The following is a 16053-nucleotide window of genomic DNA, read 5'->3' as shown; positions in this document are numbered from 1 at the left end:
TCCTTGTGAAATATTTCACATTGAAGGACCATTTATTGAAGCTAACCTAGCTGTTGCTGTTTTCGTCTTCTTCGTCTTCTCCCATACCTCAACTGTCATGCTGCAATTCCCTTCTCTGCCCTTTGAAAATTGTAGCAAAGTTTGTAGTTTGTTTTTTAGGGATGTATCTTTATGGATAGAAACATACAGTTTCTATCCTACTGAAGTGCTGTTCATGATGTCTTATTCTCCACTTATGATTGTTTCTTTTAGTTCTGGATGTGGAGTCATATACAGTTTGAATTTTCCTATCTTATATTTTACCTTTACTACTTTCTACTCCCTAAGATGCGATTTCTTCTGTAGATCAGCCTAATTAATTTTTGTAAGTGCTCTACCTAATTCTAATAATTCTAAAATAAATTACATCATCTTTGTTATAACCTTTGTATTTTCATGTTGTCCAGTGATGTTCTTGAGAATTCTTCACCACTCATGACAGGAAGATGGTGGAATCTTTACACTTGTCATAATTATCTTTTCTATTCCAAACACTAAGTTCCTGGCCTCTTATAGTTTAATTAGTATTATTTAAGTGAAGAAAAGTATCAACAGGAATTCAGATCTGTGAGACTTTCCTAGGTTTCTGCCTTGCACGCCTATTAAAAAAAAAAACAAAAAAAAAAAAGCAGTGACTTTTCAGAAATGCATTGGCACCTTAAATGCAGTTATAGACTGGGACTTGCAACACCAAACCTTAGTCTGCAAAAGAAACAGTTGCCATCTACTAGCTTCCTTCTGATAACTAACTGAATCTTGTCTTGGTTAAATATCAGAAATAAAATACTAAGCTAAACTGTGATTCAATTTAAAACAAACAAAGCAACAGCAGTTGTTACATTTCCATTCTCTTGATATGTTTTTCTACATATTAATACTCAAACCTTAATTTCTTCTCGTGGTCAGATTTGGTTCTTGCAATACTTACGGGAAAGGAAGAATCAGCCAACCAGATATGTCTGGTTGCAAAGATTGTCCTTTTGGAACCCTATGCAGTTCTGTTGTCTTCAGTAAGACTGAACAGCTCTCAGGGAAAGAACGTTATGAAATCTATGGGTACAGAGACTTAGCTGCTGTCCTAGAATGATGTAGGATCTGAAGAAAGTCCAGCTTGCCTATTCCGGAGTTTTCAAGAATGGCATTTTCTAGGATAGACAGGATTTAAATATTTAAGAATTTAATCCCACTTTTTTTTTTCTTCTTTTTCTTCAGAAGAAAGTCACTTGCTTAGCATTTGATCTAGTACTTTTTACGTAGATAAATTTTATGGGTGGAACTCTTATAATCCAGTATGGGAAATACACTATCAGAGCAGCCCAGGGCAAATATGTTATTTCAGTTGGAGTCAGCAGCCAGCCATGGGTTGGTAACTTAATTCAGTCCTTCTTAGGACAAAGCAATATTCTCATGCTTTTACCCTCCTTCTAAGGTCATGTTGGCAGGATGTCTGTGTTCAGCATTTATTCTCACAGATATTTGGATGTTCATTCATCCAGTAAATTGTCCAGTATAATAATTCCTAGATCCATAAGTCAGTAGTCTGTGTTTTGTGGATTGCTGTAGTATTGTTTGTCCAGTTGATGATCTAGGAGACATGGGAGATGTTCCATCTTATGGCTTTTCTTCCTAAGCACTGAGTAAGGCTGAAAAGGTTTTGGCTACCACCAATCGCTGAGCCCTATGTATTTCTAAAGATATGGTTAGGAAATTTACTTCTACATTCCAGATAAGTTAATATGTTAAGGTATAGACAGAGTATTTGAATATTGAGTATATAAATTAATAAGGCTTCATTTAAAAACACCTTATCCTTCCCTTCCATCTAAACTTTTAATGGTGCAGAGGCTGTCCATGTCAAAGATGGATCTTATTTTGAGATGAGTGGATCTCCAGTTCATTTTTATATTCTTTCTATAATAAAAATGTTAGAAGAGACTTTGTCAAAAGTATTATGTTTAGAATTGCCTTTCTGATAGTGTGCCCAGACAGGTAGTGATATGAATTCTAGAGCAAAGCAAAAGTTGTCTATATATCGTATATGTTTCTTCAAATATTTTCCTGGAAAACAAAATGTAGACTTGTTTCCTGTTGTTGAAAACTGATGTGAAGAATATTCTGTATATTAGCTTTACTTACCAGTTACTCTTTGATATCATGTTATGATTTGTCTCCAGGATCACTTTTATATGTACACTTGCGTTAAATCCAATGAAAAATTTAAGTTCTATATTTGCGATGGAGAGAGACACTGTGGACATGAAAACAAAATATGAGAAACATTTAATTTTCATACCACGTCTCTACATTGAGCAATAGATGTGTTAGCAATTCTCCCTGAACAATTAAAAATTTGCTGTGCCTAGTAGATCCATCTGGCCAGCAATCTGCCTGATGATGGTCTTCCATACATGATAAAAAGGTGAGTTTATCTAGTTGCTTAGTCTATTCATCACACAGCTTGAGCTTGAAGACTCCTTGGCTTAATTACTTATGCTGTGCCACAGACTCATCAAGAGTGATGCCAGAATCACTGCTCGAAGTGCTGCAAAGAAAGTAACATTCTCCACTGGGATTAAAAAAAAAAAAAAAGGAGAAAGATTGTAGTGTTGGAAGGAAAGAGGTTGACTCTACTTATGTTGCACTTAAATGGATAAAGAAGCACTGGTGATGTAAGCTCAAAAAATATTGTAGCCTTTTCTATGTAGGAGATGAATTCTTAGGAGGATCTGGGCATCCCCAGTAATACGACCAGAGTTATTGTAATGAATAATACAATAAAAGTAATGCAAGGCAAGTTCAAAGTAGTTTGTTTAAACTACTTCATCAAACTAATTCATCATGAATTGACACCTTTGTTTGGGACTGCAGTGTCCAAATGATGAAGCCTCAGGTCAAGCATAGATTGCATGTGAAAGCAAACTGGGGCACCACTATTGACTCCAGGCTTTTTACACTTACTTCTTTATATGTGAGTATTGAGGTTTAAAAAGGGTAAATGAATGAGAAAAAAAGTTCTGAATGCCTGCCTCAAGAGGATGTTGTGTCCTGTGACTAAATGAAGTGTCTGAGGTTAAGGAATATGAATGACCTTGGTATAGCAACACCTTTACTCTGTATGATCCTCACCCTATGTATAAGCCCAGCATTGCTTTAGAGAGGGTAAGCATGACCTGTCTGCCTTCTTTGGGAGGCTATGGATACTTTTAGTGACAGAAACTGTTCATACGCTCCCTAAATTTGAAGCTCCAGGAGGAAGGCAGGGTTAGACATAGGAGTGTGCATGTGTGGATTGCTGATAGAAGGTGTATTGGATTAGAAGGAGCATATGGTCTTTATGTGGAGATGAAAGTGTAGCTGATAACTTGGATCCTTTCTTCCTATGCCGGTTCTTTTAGAGATGGTGTATGTTTTAGAGCTATTTCAATTATAGAACTGCTGTTTGTAACTATTTTTAACTAAATTCATCTTTGCACTTATCCTGGATTGTTCATCCTTTCAGCTGAGCAAGAAAATAAGACAACTGTGTATTTGCAGATGACAGTGGGTTCATTGTTAGTAAGACTGTTTTGAATTGTTGGTTGAATTGGGATGATATTAGAATGAAGGACTAAAAATGTTATGGGGCAGTATTCCTATGAAACATCCATGACATCCTGCAGAAAGATGCAGATCAGAACTTTACTTCTTGGGAATTTATTCTCCTGAAAACCAAGCCAGGCTTAAGGGAAAAAAAAAAAAAAATCCCATGGTTTTATCCAATTTAAGAAATTTTCAACAGTAAATCTAGTTAAGCCTGTATAACTTTTGTTACTTAAGGTTATGAACTTAACAAGGCAGGCTTGCTGATGTGATTTAGCTCAAACAAAAGACCATTCAGTGTTATCATTGAACAATGAATTATTTTTCAGCTACAAGTACATAAATATGATCGCAAGACCGCATTTATGTCTAATTATTACCAGTTCTTCAAGCATTGCATAGGGAGTTTGAAGCTTTCTCTTATGTGTTGCATGACTAAAATTTTGGTGCAGTAATTTAAAGAGTAAGGGCTTTTAAGAAACTTAAGGTAGGGAAATTTGAAATGAAGGTCCAAGCCTTCTCTGAATGCTCTGTAGTGTCCAACTGGTTTAGTGTTCTTCCACTGAATGATTTGTTTTATCTTGTGCTGTATGCTGCTCTAACTGACTGTTATGGTAAAAGGCTATATTAAATTTTCTTCTTGCTCGTTTTTTAATGATTAAAGTAATTAAATTAGGCTTTCTAAAGTGACTTTGTACTAACTAGACATGTAAGTTATATCAAGTTTTTAGTTTTATCTGTAGAAGCTACAACAAAAAAAAATACAATCTCCTAGTAGATAAAGAGGTGGTGTGTTCACGGTATAGGTTTAAGATGTGCTATTTGAAATCTGAGATTTTTGTGGAACTTGCTAACAATATTTTATGCTCATAAACCAGTTTGAAGCCCCAAACACAATTTCGTTTATCTTTATATTCTAAGCTTTATAGAGTCTGCAAAAGTGTCCATCTGTTCAGCTGAGATTGCTTCAAATAGTGAGTGGTCAGAGAGACTTAGCTGATAAAGGTCAAAGGAGCCTCTTGACCCTGTGATACTTGCCAAAGCAATTGGAGCATAGGGACTGATATACAGTTAGATATAGCTTGCTAACGTGATATCCACTTTAATTGGTAATGATAGCAGGAATACACAGTAAAGTCATTGCTGAAAGAAAACAAAAAGTATCCAATATAGTAATTTATTACCAGTCAGTGGGTTTCACACTGTAGGTTGTTTTACCCCTGCAGTGGTCAGAGAAAGCAAAAAGGTACTCTAACACTTAACTGAAAATGGATGCCCTGCTGCTATCAGAGATGCATGGTGGTCAAATGATTGCCTGTGCCATTAGCTTGGTAATGTTTTCTCTATTGTAAACTCAGCTCCCCATGTTCTTCCTGTGCATCAGCTGCAGATTGAAGGCTTTCTCGTTTGTCTTCTATTTGTGCTGCCAATCATCAAGCTGCTGTCCACCAAGCACATTTCAAGGAGGCAATTTTTTTACTACTATCGACTACCATCTCTAGCAACCGAGGGCTCAGAGGATTTAGAAATGAATTTAATGCTTTAATTTACACTGTGCCAGCCATTTTGTGCATTGTTTATGTATTTGTTTTCTGAGACAATTACAGGTTTCCTATTTTGCAAAACTATGTGTGAGGTAGCACCCGCAAACATGTCCCCAGAACGTAATTCTTTCTCTTATGTTTATATGTTTATATGTAATGCTACTATTTTCTTTAAAAGTGTTAAAGAGAAAATGTCTGTACAGGTAAAGATGTTTACTAAGCTATTCTGTATTTGGGGGAGGTGGGAGGGAAACGCAAACCCAAATGAAACAAAACTAGTCAGGTGTATTGCTTCCTACGATCAAGGCTAAAGCACCGTGGAGACTAGAATAGAGCTGTCATTGGTAATGTAAGTTAATATTTAAGACCCCTATGTGTGGTAGCCATGCTTCAGTTAAAACAGTTCTTTCAGCTCCACGAAGTACAAATGCAAGAAACAGGGTAGGAGTAGCTAAATAACTTTTTCAAGCAGCTGTGTGACATGCTTATTTTTTTGTGACCCTGGAGCCAGACTGATGATGAGATGTGATTCTGAGTAAAGTGAAGAGCTCTGAACTTCTGTTGACATCCCAATGACTGACATGATCAAGACACAGAAATTCTTAGCCCTCAGTACATTTTGGTTGGCAAATTCTACTGCCCTACACTCCTCTTTCATTTTTGTAACTAAGTTTCTTCACATTTTAGTTTTTGAAAAACAAATCATCCTATTTATTGTCAATGTTATTGATTGCCACAGAAGTAAGGAACAGTAAGTGATTCAAACATGTAAATGCTCTTTAAAGTTTCTATTGTCTTTGTAATGTAATTAAAGGTCAGATTACAGCAAAGACACGACAAAAGTAAGTGTTAATTTTCTTGAAATAAGCATATTGTATTGGCAAACTTCATTGTGATATTTCAGAAATTATACCAAGAAACTTCTTAAAGACTATAAGATGCAGTGGTTTTAATGATTCCATATTAGATTTTGCTTAAAATACTTGTTTGAAAGGGTGAAGTACATGTACTTTGTTCACAGGATGGCTTCACTGAATACACATGAGCACAGTAGGATGGCGGTATTTTACTGATTAAATTAGTAGATTTCTTTATAGTTAGTATATTTAATAATGAACTAATTACTCATTAAAAGAGGAAGTCTTGCTTATCTGACAGGCTTTTATCATGTGCTTAAGTGCACTGTTGTATTGGGCCTGTATTAAGAGCCGATAGTCTAATGACTGCCAAAATAGAAAAATACAAATCTGCAAAAAAAAAATCAGACAAAAGAGAAATTCCCCTGCTCCAAAAAAATCAGAAGCAGTGCAGCTTCTGTTAATGAAAGAATCTTCCAGTCTTCTTTGACAATACTTCAGTTAAGCTCACCTCCACCCCCCAAATCTAACTATAATTTCACCTAAAAATAAGTTGCTCAGTTTCTGTCTAATATTTTCTTGAGCCTTTGTGGGCAGCCAGTAGTGGATAAAGGAGGGGACTGATCTTTTTTCTGAATTCTTTAATGTTAATGGATAAAAATATCCTCTCTCACAAGGGAAACCTCAAAGGAACACAGTTAAACCCCTTGAATATTACATAATTAAAAAACTGATTAGAATTAGCAGAATAGATCACACTTATGCTTCATACAGTATGATTCATTCTGCAGGCCCTGGGAACTCGGGGGCCAATTTTCTGTCACTTTTATCCTGTTACGTTTGGAATAAAGAAGGCCAAAAGTCTGTAAGAATACATCATATTTTATACTTCAGGACTTGTTTTATGTAGAAGTTGATACTCCCCACGCTGTGAGAACTGAGCAATTTCTTTTCAGTGGTATCAAAGTGACATCTAAGTATATTTTGAGACTGGTTTGCTTCTAAAAATCTACCATGTGATTTTTCCCACTTTATTTCCTTTATGTGAAATAAATGTCAAGACCATTCTTGTCAAATCTGGTTTTAGCACAAAACCCACAATAGAATGCATCTGGTAAAGAAAGCTGGTGTGTGGAGAAAGTACATATATATGAGGAGCTGAAACAGTATGGGAATCCCTGCTGACTAATGGAACTGTGTATTTTAAGTGGAATAGTGTTACTAGAACAAGCTGGATCCCAGTGGAAAAAGGCCTTTAGAGATAAGAAGGCAGCTAGGTAAAATAACACTTGAATTGTACTTCCCATGAAATTTTTACGTGGTATGTCTGTCTTAAACCTGTTAAAGATAATGGCATATATTTATGTATTTGGGGGCCACAGTAAGGATAGCCCCCTGCCTCCCCCTTCCCGTAGACAGGGGCAGATTTTTCCTTGGCTGCTAAGGTGGTTTGGTAAAGATGGGTAAAAGGAGAAGAAAAGAGGTAGAAGAACAGGATTGTAAGTTGTGGAGCAGGAATGGATTCCATGCCAGAAGAAATCAATTAAAGTGAGTCTTCAATGTTCGTTGCCCCATCCTTTAAGGAGGATGTGAAGGGCCTTCAATGCGTCCAGAGGAAGGCAACAAAGCTGGTGAAAGGCCTGGAAGGAATGTCCTATGAGGAGTGGCTAAGGACTTCGGGCTTGTCTGGTTTGGAGAAAAGGAGACTGAGGGTGACCTCATTGCTCTCTGCAGCTTCCTGAGGAGGGGAAGTGGAGAGGGGAGGTGCTGAGCTCTTCTTCCTGGTATCCAGTGATAGGATGCATGGGAATGGTTCAAAGCTATGTCAGGGGAGGTTTAGACTGGACCATAGGAAGCATTTCTTTACCAAGAGGGTGGTCGAATGCTGGAACAGACTTGCTAGAGATGTGGTCAATGCCCCAGACGTGTCAGTGTTTGAGGCATTTGGACAATGCCCTTAGCAACATGCTTTAACTTTTGGTCAGCCCTGAATTGGTCAGGCGGTAGGACTAGATGATTTTTGTAGGTCCCTTCCAATTGAAATAGTCTAGTCTATTCTAGCTCTTGTCTTCTCCTGGCTCAAACATCTTCAGTGGCAGACTAAGAAGCTATTACAGAGGTGATAATTCCTATGTGTGGAATACAGCTTGCCATTTCAAAGCCTCCCTGAATCCTGCTCTTTTCTGGAAGCTTGTTCTGCTGTGGGTCAGTCAGAGATGATGCACAAGAGGTTCATGAGTCTCAGGATATAATTTTGGTCTGTAGCCAGACTTCTTGCTTCTTTAAAGCTTACAGGTGAAGGCCTCATAGGGAGCCTTATCAAGTAATGCAGATCTCTCCAAGCAGTGAAAATGTTCCAAGTTCCAGTTGTTAAGCAGGAATGTTACCAGCACACAAATGGTTTTATTTTGAACAAAGCAGGTCTAGCCCCATTACTAAAGTATTCAGCTTCAAACAGTGATTTGTTAATTGCAGGGGGGAGGGGGGGAAGGCTATTTTAGTTTGGGATTTGGAAATGTTTAAATCAAGATCTAATAGTTAATTATAGAAGCTTCATGAGATACTTATTCATCACTTTTTGTTAGGGACTAGCCAATATTTTAACTGAAATGACTGATGGTGCTATTAGATTAATTTTGAGATAATGCATACACAAAATAAAATTTAAAAAGTGTTTCCTACTTCTCAGTTTCCAACAAAAACAAGTGGTAAGCTGTATCATTATAATAAACACCTAGTTGTAGCCCTGAGCATGACAATTTTTACACTTTATGAAAACATGACTTTTCTTATTACTGAAGTTTTTCTTTCTTGACAAACGTACACTTCCTTTGGAGTAACTCCTTGTTAGACTTACTGCTAGTGATGCACAAAAAAGAGGTAGCATGTTCTGCTAATTTCCACAACTGAACTACAACAGGGGACCTTAACATTTATAGTTACTTTTATATTCATACATGTGGACAACAACAAAGATGACAAAGATCGGCTTTCAAAATCTGGATAAAATTACTGAAGCTGTGAAAAGTCACACAGTTTGGCCTCTCTGTAACAGCTTCAAGAAGATTTTAAAAATAATTTTAAAAATCTTCTCAATTTTTCAGCTAAATAATAAAAGTAGATGGAACATTGGTAGCCAGAGGAGACCTGTAAGTAGGGAATCAGAAATGTCAAAAATAAAATTTAAAACTACCAATGGTAAACTAGAAAAGATGCCTCTGTACTGTCTTTCAAAATGATGAGTATCAAAATCTGTAGGATGTGTTCAGTACCTCATAGTGTGGTGGTCATTTAAGGTGCAGAATTGAAGGAACCCTCTGTATTACTAAATTAACTCTTTTTTTTGACATGATCATTTGAAATTTACTGGGAGCATAGTAAGGCTTGAATGGCTTGATACTTGCATATATACAGTGCTATCCGCTTAAGCAGTTTGGGTTTGAAAGACAGTCCAGTGATAACTGAGTCTGAGTTGAGCAAAAATTGTCAGGAAAGAAGGAAAAAGGGATCTTTTCATTACTGAAGCCTGTGTGTTGGCAACAGGGAGGCCTCAAAGTTGGACTCTCTTTCAGAGACAAGTCATACTTTGTTATTGCTATTGTTATTAGCCTATTTTCTGACACTGAGTTACTAAACTCTTAATGTGTATGTTTGAAAAAAATTAAAGATAATGGTAATATTTATCTGAATGTAGTAGTATTTATTTTTGTGAAATACATCCAGAACTTTAGGAAAGGCACAGTACAGAATGTAAATATCTGTTAATCTGCTTTTCAATATCCATCATCAAATGCTATTCCCAGCTCTCTAGTTGTTAGTTAGTTTTATGGGTTTCCTTCCATTTTCTGTCATCTTCTGTTACAGAGAATAGCTCGTCCATATTTCCTAAATAGTGTTTTATGTCTAAAGCTTTAGATGTCCACCTTCTTTCATTGGAATGAAATGCCTATGGCAGACACCTAAGATAACTTGGTAGATGCTTTTAGGATCAATGTCAATAGGCTTTCATATTGCCAATAAACATTTATTGTGACTTCACACATGGTAGCATCACCAGATGCCTCAACAGATTTACATTGTTACAGTATTTTCCTTTGTTTGGATGGTGATTTTCCTAAAGGTTTCCAAATGTTGATCAAATATAAATGTATAGAACAGAAAAAATGAAAATGATAGGCCAAAGAATAATGGTTTCTATTAATGTCAAAGCTAGCTTGTGAATTCCAGTGTTTGCATTCCGTGGGGTTCTCCCTATGTATTAGGAAACAGCATAATTAAAGATGAAAATAATCCTAGTGCTTAACTACAATGTATTATTTTCTTAAAAAAGGAAAAAGGGAAGGGATAAAAACCTGAACAAGCAGTTAGAATCTCTTACTTATGCCTCCCTATGGAGATCTTTAAATAAGACTATGTATTTAGAGTGCATTGTCATCTGGTGGAAGCATCATTCTTTAAATAACAGAAAGCCAAATTATATTATTACCCAAAAATATAGTCAAGTTACTTATAGGTTATAGAGAGTAAAATTTTTTCCTTGTGTTATTCGTAACTACAATATTAATAGCTTAAAAATAGCTAATCCTATAAAATCATAGTTTGTAATGTAAAAGGAGTTAAGTAAGGAGTGGTCTTGAGAAAGATGAGTTAATTAACATTGCATACAAGTTAAAGCCCGCTGTTGCCCTGTTTACTAACACCTGATGTTTTCTTTTAAGATTCAGCTATTTTCAACAAACAGTTCTTTGCATTAGTGGAATATTTCTAATTATCACAAGAAAATTAAAACTAACAGTGATCTAGAAAAGTCTGTGTCACTTGTGATATGGAAGTTGGCATGATTGTTTGCAAAAGCATCACTGGGCTGAAAAGTTGCTTCTTGATGCTATCTTTGTGCTTGCACATGCTTGCTTGAATGGTGAAATAGCTGGACTGAACATAGTGCTGAGAGCATAGGCTTGTGCAGGACAATAAAAACATACAAGTCACAAGTGCTTAAAGGAAAGGGCAAAAGCATCAACAAGGAATTTATACTGCTGTTCCTCTGAAGGTAAAAGATACCACTTTAATAAATACAGCAGGATTCTGATATAAGATGTGTCACAATCTCGTAACTTAACTTTACTATTTAATGATCCTCCTAGTACTTTGACTAGAATGTCACTTGGTAGTGCAGCATGATGATTCCTGTGAAAGAAAGTAGTTGCTCTCCTACAAACTCATCTGGAGTCTCTCAGACAGGAACTTTTTTGGGTTTTCTGTATAATTTTTCTTTATAAAAAGAGTTTTTTCATTATAATGGAAATTTATTGGAGTATTCTTAAAGGGTCAACTCCGTCGTTTATTCAGTTTCCGATATGTTTTTTAGCTGCATGCAGAAGTAATAGGATTTTTGTTCCAAATTACAATTGGGTATTTATCATGGGTTTTTGCCTCAGAAAATAAATTCTGAAATACTAGCAGGTTCATGAAAATATCAGTGACATGAAAGTCTGTAGCACAGGAGGTTTGATGAAATGAAGCACAGGCATTCCTCCCAGTAAACTTTTCTATGAGTTCTGTGATTCTATGTAATGTTGCACTTCCTATGAAAAAAAAATCTTTTGAAAAATCCGTAATGCCCAGAGTCAATATTTACAAAATATTTCATTTTTTTTGCTTATAAGGAATTACTGTTTCAGATTTTATTTTATGTTTTAAGATGCAGCTAAAAACTAAAATTAAGGAGGAAAATAGGTTTTATTGAAACATTAAGATCATCCTTCTAAAATTTGAATATTTGTCATTAACTGTCGCTGGTAGCATTATTATTGCACAGACTCTTCATTGGGTGGTATGGAGGTTCAGTCCTTTTATAATAAAAAAAGAGTAAGGAAGCAGCAAAAGAGGCTGACACTCTACTGTGCCCCCGCTAGTAAGTTTTTCTGCTTTCTGAAGCCTGCAGAAGCTCTGTCATAAAAATTCTGTCATACTGGGAGTACACAGGCACAGAAAGTTGTATGGGGAAAAGGGCAACAGGAATGTGAAATGTTTTTCTTCTGAATTTGCATGTGTGTAGGACAGGAAATCCACTCTTGTAAGTGGATCTTGATTGGAATATGGGATCTGAGGTAACTTGCTGTGCTACTTCTCCTTGAAGACTCTGAGAAATTAGCTGGTGCAGAAGGCCAAGACAGAGCATCTCTTCTGAAGTATTCATGGGAAACTGAGAGTGGGGGAAAAACAAGTATGGAATGTTTTCCATATATAGAAATATCCCAAGGACTACAGGCCAGATTTTGGAATTTCCTACTCTTGACTTGTTCATCCTTAGGATCTTTTTTCTGCCTGCATTTATCCTCCATTCACATGGCTTTTTATGAATATTTTTCTTCATTCTTGTGTTTGTTCTTGCTCTGTCCTTCTTTCCACAGCTTCTACTTAGTATCTAATCTATATAGTTTGTCCTAATAGAGAAGACTTTCTCATCTTAGTTTATCTTCTCAAATATTATATTCTTTCTGTATGCTTAGACTACATTCTGTCTAAGATTCTAATGTCCAGGACAGATTATTTGATGGCCATTTGTGTGGGTAAGTTCTTCTGTGATACCTGTATAAGGAGCTGATTTTTTAATGTGTCCAAAGATATCCCCTCCTCAGGAGTTTGTCACAGCATAGTATTTACCCTATGCCAAGGACAGTGGCAAAACAAAAATTAATTCTAAAAGCTGTAAACTTTTGTTCTTAATGATGATTTATCATTTAACTAATGAAACTTCAAGAATAAAACTGAGTTAAAAAATTTTTTTTGAAGATGATGTTGAACATTGCCTCATGTTGTTCAGCTGACACTATATTACAGTTCATCATCATTAGGTTACTGTTATCATAGTTTAATATGTCACTCAAGTTGTGAGTAACTGTAGCTGTTCTCAAATCTTAATTTCTGCCAGATTTTAGGAGAATTCGTAAATTATTTTCTTTGAGTATTTATTAACAGCAGTAACCAAACGTGTATTTATACCAGCACAATTATCACTTTAATATGTGGAACTGAAATGATGCTCTGTAAATCTGTTGCCATGAATGGCCTTTAAAGTTGGTGGAAAAAGTATGGGGAATTTTAGAAAGATCCAGACTAGAAATAGGGTGGCACAAGGTGAAGTCAAGTGTTCACAAACATTGTAGCTCTGTAGCTCACATAGCTCTGTAGCCTTTTTTCAATTCTTTTCAATTCAATTATTTTCATCTAAGGTAATTAATTTTGTAACTGGAGATCTAATTTACATAAGTTCTTCATTGTTGCTGATAAGGTATGTGTGACAACTCAGAATTAAGTAACTTTAAGACAGTTTTACATGTTTTGAAATGGCAAATGGCATAGTCTTTATCTCAGACATATTTCAAATTGCTACAAGGCATACAGATTCTCAAGGTTTGCAAGAATTTTGCAACGTCATAGGATTTGTGTTTCCCTAGTTTTATTTTTCAAAAAATGCTGTACTCTTTAAAACTTTCTTAAAGCCTTTCAGCTTGAAATGCGACCTAGCAGAAGAAATACCAGCCTAGAGTTTTGGCAAAGATGTATGCAATCTACAGCATGGCTGTATAGTTGAAGATGTTAGGGAGCCTGTATTATAGTATTTACATGCATATGTTTCTGTGTATCTTAAACTATTTAGAAGAAAATCCTTTTTACTTAGTAAGAAGTGAAGAAATACAATTAAGTTGAACTTAATGGAGTTTATAGATTTGGTCTATTCCATATGCAATTCTATGCTGATATCTTGAAAATGACAAAATACTATGGATTTGTGTTTGGACACTTAGTATTTTTCTTTCAGTTAACCGATACCAGCTGCATCCAACAGCCCTGTACTATTTTACCAGTTAAGACAAAATGGAACAATGCAAACTTTCATATTCTCTTATTTGATCTGGAAAAACTTGAGGAACTTCTGCTGTCATCTCAACTCAATGGATTAAAATCATCAAATTCATTTCACACCTATGACACTCTAGAAAGAGCCAAAAGTACTACTGAGAAAAGGCCACTGACATTAAAAAGAAATAAAACTGCTGGCTGCATATCTCCAGTGGATGGGCGAGCAGGTACTGTTTGTTCAAACCAGGTCTGTAGGGATAACAATGCAGCTAGGCCTTTGGAAGAAAGTGGTGGCATGAAAAGACAGAAAAAAATGAAGAGTTCAAGAAACATTAGAATGCAGCCATCAGGAAACATTGATGTGAACGTCACCACTGATACAGCTAAACTGCTTTTGTCATGTCTCTTACCATGGGGTGTAGATAAAGAAGTAGACAATCTTTGTGTTAGACACTTGGATATGTTGAGGCTTCAGTCTCCTGTTTCTTTTGGATTTGTGTCAAATGAAAACCACCTATCACTAATGTTGCCAGGATGGAAATGTACTGATTGTGGTGTGCTAGAAGAGCATGCAGTAATCAACTTGTTTTCAAAAAGAGTGCTTGATTTATCAAACAAGTACCTTGCTGCAACTGAAGGACAAACTGGAAAGAAGGATGGACCTGAGAATAATGTTTATGGAATAAAGGGACTGGAAACAGTATTATTCTTCTTTAGCAGAATAGCTTTAATCAACAGGATAATTAACATACCTTCAGCAGTTACAGGTGAAATTGAAAGGTAAGAACCTTTTCATTTATGAGTCTTTTCTTCCTTTATAGCAGTTAAAAAGTGAAAATATTAAACAAACACTTTTCTTAAAAAAGGACTTTTGCAATAGAGTTTACATTTTTTCTTTAGAGCTTTTTATATAGGATGTTCTTTAAACAAAAGGAGATCAGGATAAAGTGAAGTATATTTTTCTATTTAGCAGATGAGAAAACTGATGCAAGAAACTTTTTTTAACAGAACAAGAACTTGAATTATCCGGCTTCACAACCTGTTTTTCCAGAGATCACTCTTTTCCTTGCAGTTTAGACTAAGTAGAATAATAAGGTCTCTTCAGGCACATTTTGAGACATGCATTAGCACATTTGTGCTGTTTTAGCTTCTGCTCTCTGTAAGCAATATAATTCCTTTACCATGAAACCCTTGGCTCCACAGATAGATAAAACATGAGACACAAGAACAGTCTGTCCTAGTTACACTATCTGAAGTACAACACACACACACCCCCCAGCCCCCAGTTAATAATGGCAGCTACTAGGAATGAATGCCTCATCAGCCCTTATGCTGTGAGAACCATCCCACATAACATTTATGTTACTCAAAACAAATGCATTGACTAAATGCTTTTTCAGCATTAAAGGAAAAATAGCATGTTCAACATTATTTGACCAAGCCAAATAGAGCATACTAATCAGGCAATGGATATTGTCCACAGACTTGTGTTGTTCAGCAAACCTAGGTTGGTCTGTATTTAGCATTTTAGGGACAATTAACTTTAGTGTTGGTGATGCTATGGCCTAGAGGCAAGAAGGGGGACAAAAATTATTGATCCTGACGCTGCAAATATCTGTGCATCTTCCACAAAGCTATAGGCATTCAGCATATCTCAAAAGATATGCACCATCCCACAGGATAATTGCACATTTCTCAGTTACTTTTACTGCTAATCACATTGCCTACTGGTCCATATTCAACACAAGCTCTTATATGAAAGGTTGTTTCCAGGATTCCAGCTTGAACACTAATTCCTTTCCATGCAAGAAAGGATTTTATGCTTGCATTGTGACTTACAGTATTCTATTGGAAAGATATTGTGTAATTGAAGTTAGTTGTCACACCAGAATCAAACATTTTTCCCAGACACACATATTCTGGCTTTGGAACATATCTCCCATAAAATTATAAGTATTAAAGTTGTTGCAAGAAAAAAAGCACAATTTTTTTTTTTACTATATAATTTAAAGTTTTCTCCAGAAAATGTAAATCCATAAGAGCTAGCATGTCTTGTAATAATAGTGAGTTTTTGTACAAAACAGAGGAAGAAATTGCCATAAATTTTGGTTACAGAACAGTTGTGAATTTTATTCAAAGACTCTGAAATGTTTTATTTGGGTTTTTGA

General features: G+C 35.8%; 1 protein-coding gene across 1 annotated transcript in view; it reads left to right on the top strand.

Annotated features, from left to right (window-relative positions):
• WDR72 (WD repeat domain 72) overlaps positions 1-16053 on the top strand; it is a 119284-nt gene that overhangs the window by 45195 nt on the left and 58036 nt on the right. Inside the window, exon 14 of the mRNA XM_075714184.1 lies at positions 13845-14665. Coding sequence (XP_075570299.1) covers positions 13845-14665 — 821 coding nt within the window. The remainder of the gene's footprint in view (positions 1-13844; positions 14666-16053) is intronic.

This window comes from Pelecanus crispus, chromosome 7 (assembly GCF_030463565.1).
Source record: "Pelecanus crispus isolate bPelCri1 chromosome 7, bPelCri1.pri, whole genome shotgun sequence".
NCBI classification, from domain to species: Eukaryota; Metazoa; Chordata; class Aves; order Pelecaniformes; family Pelecanidae; genus Pelecanus; species Pelecanus crispus.
The sequence above is the reverse complement of the archived record's forward strand: the minus strand, read 5'-3'. Positions and strand labels throughout refer to the sequence as shown.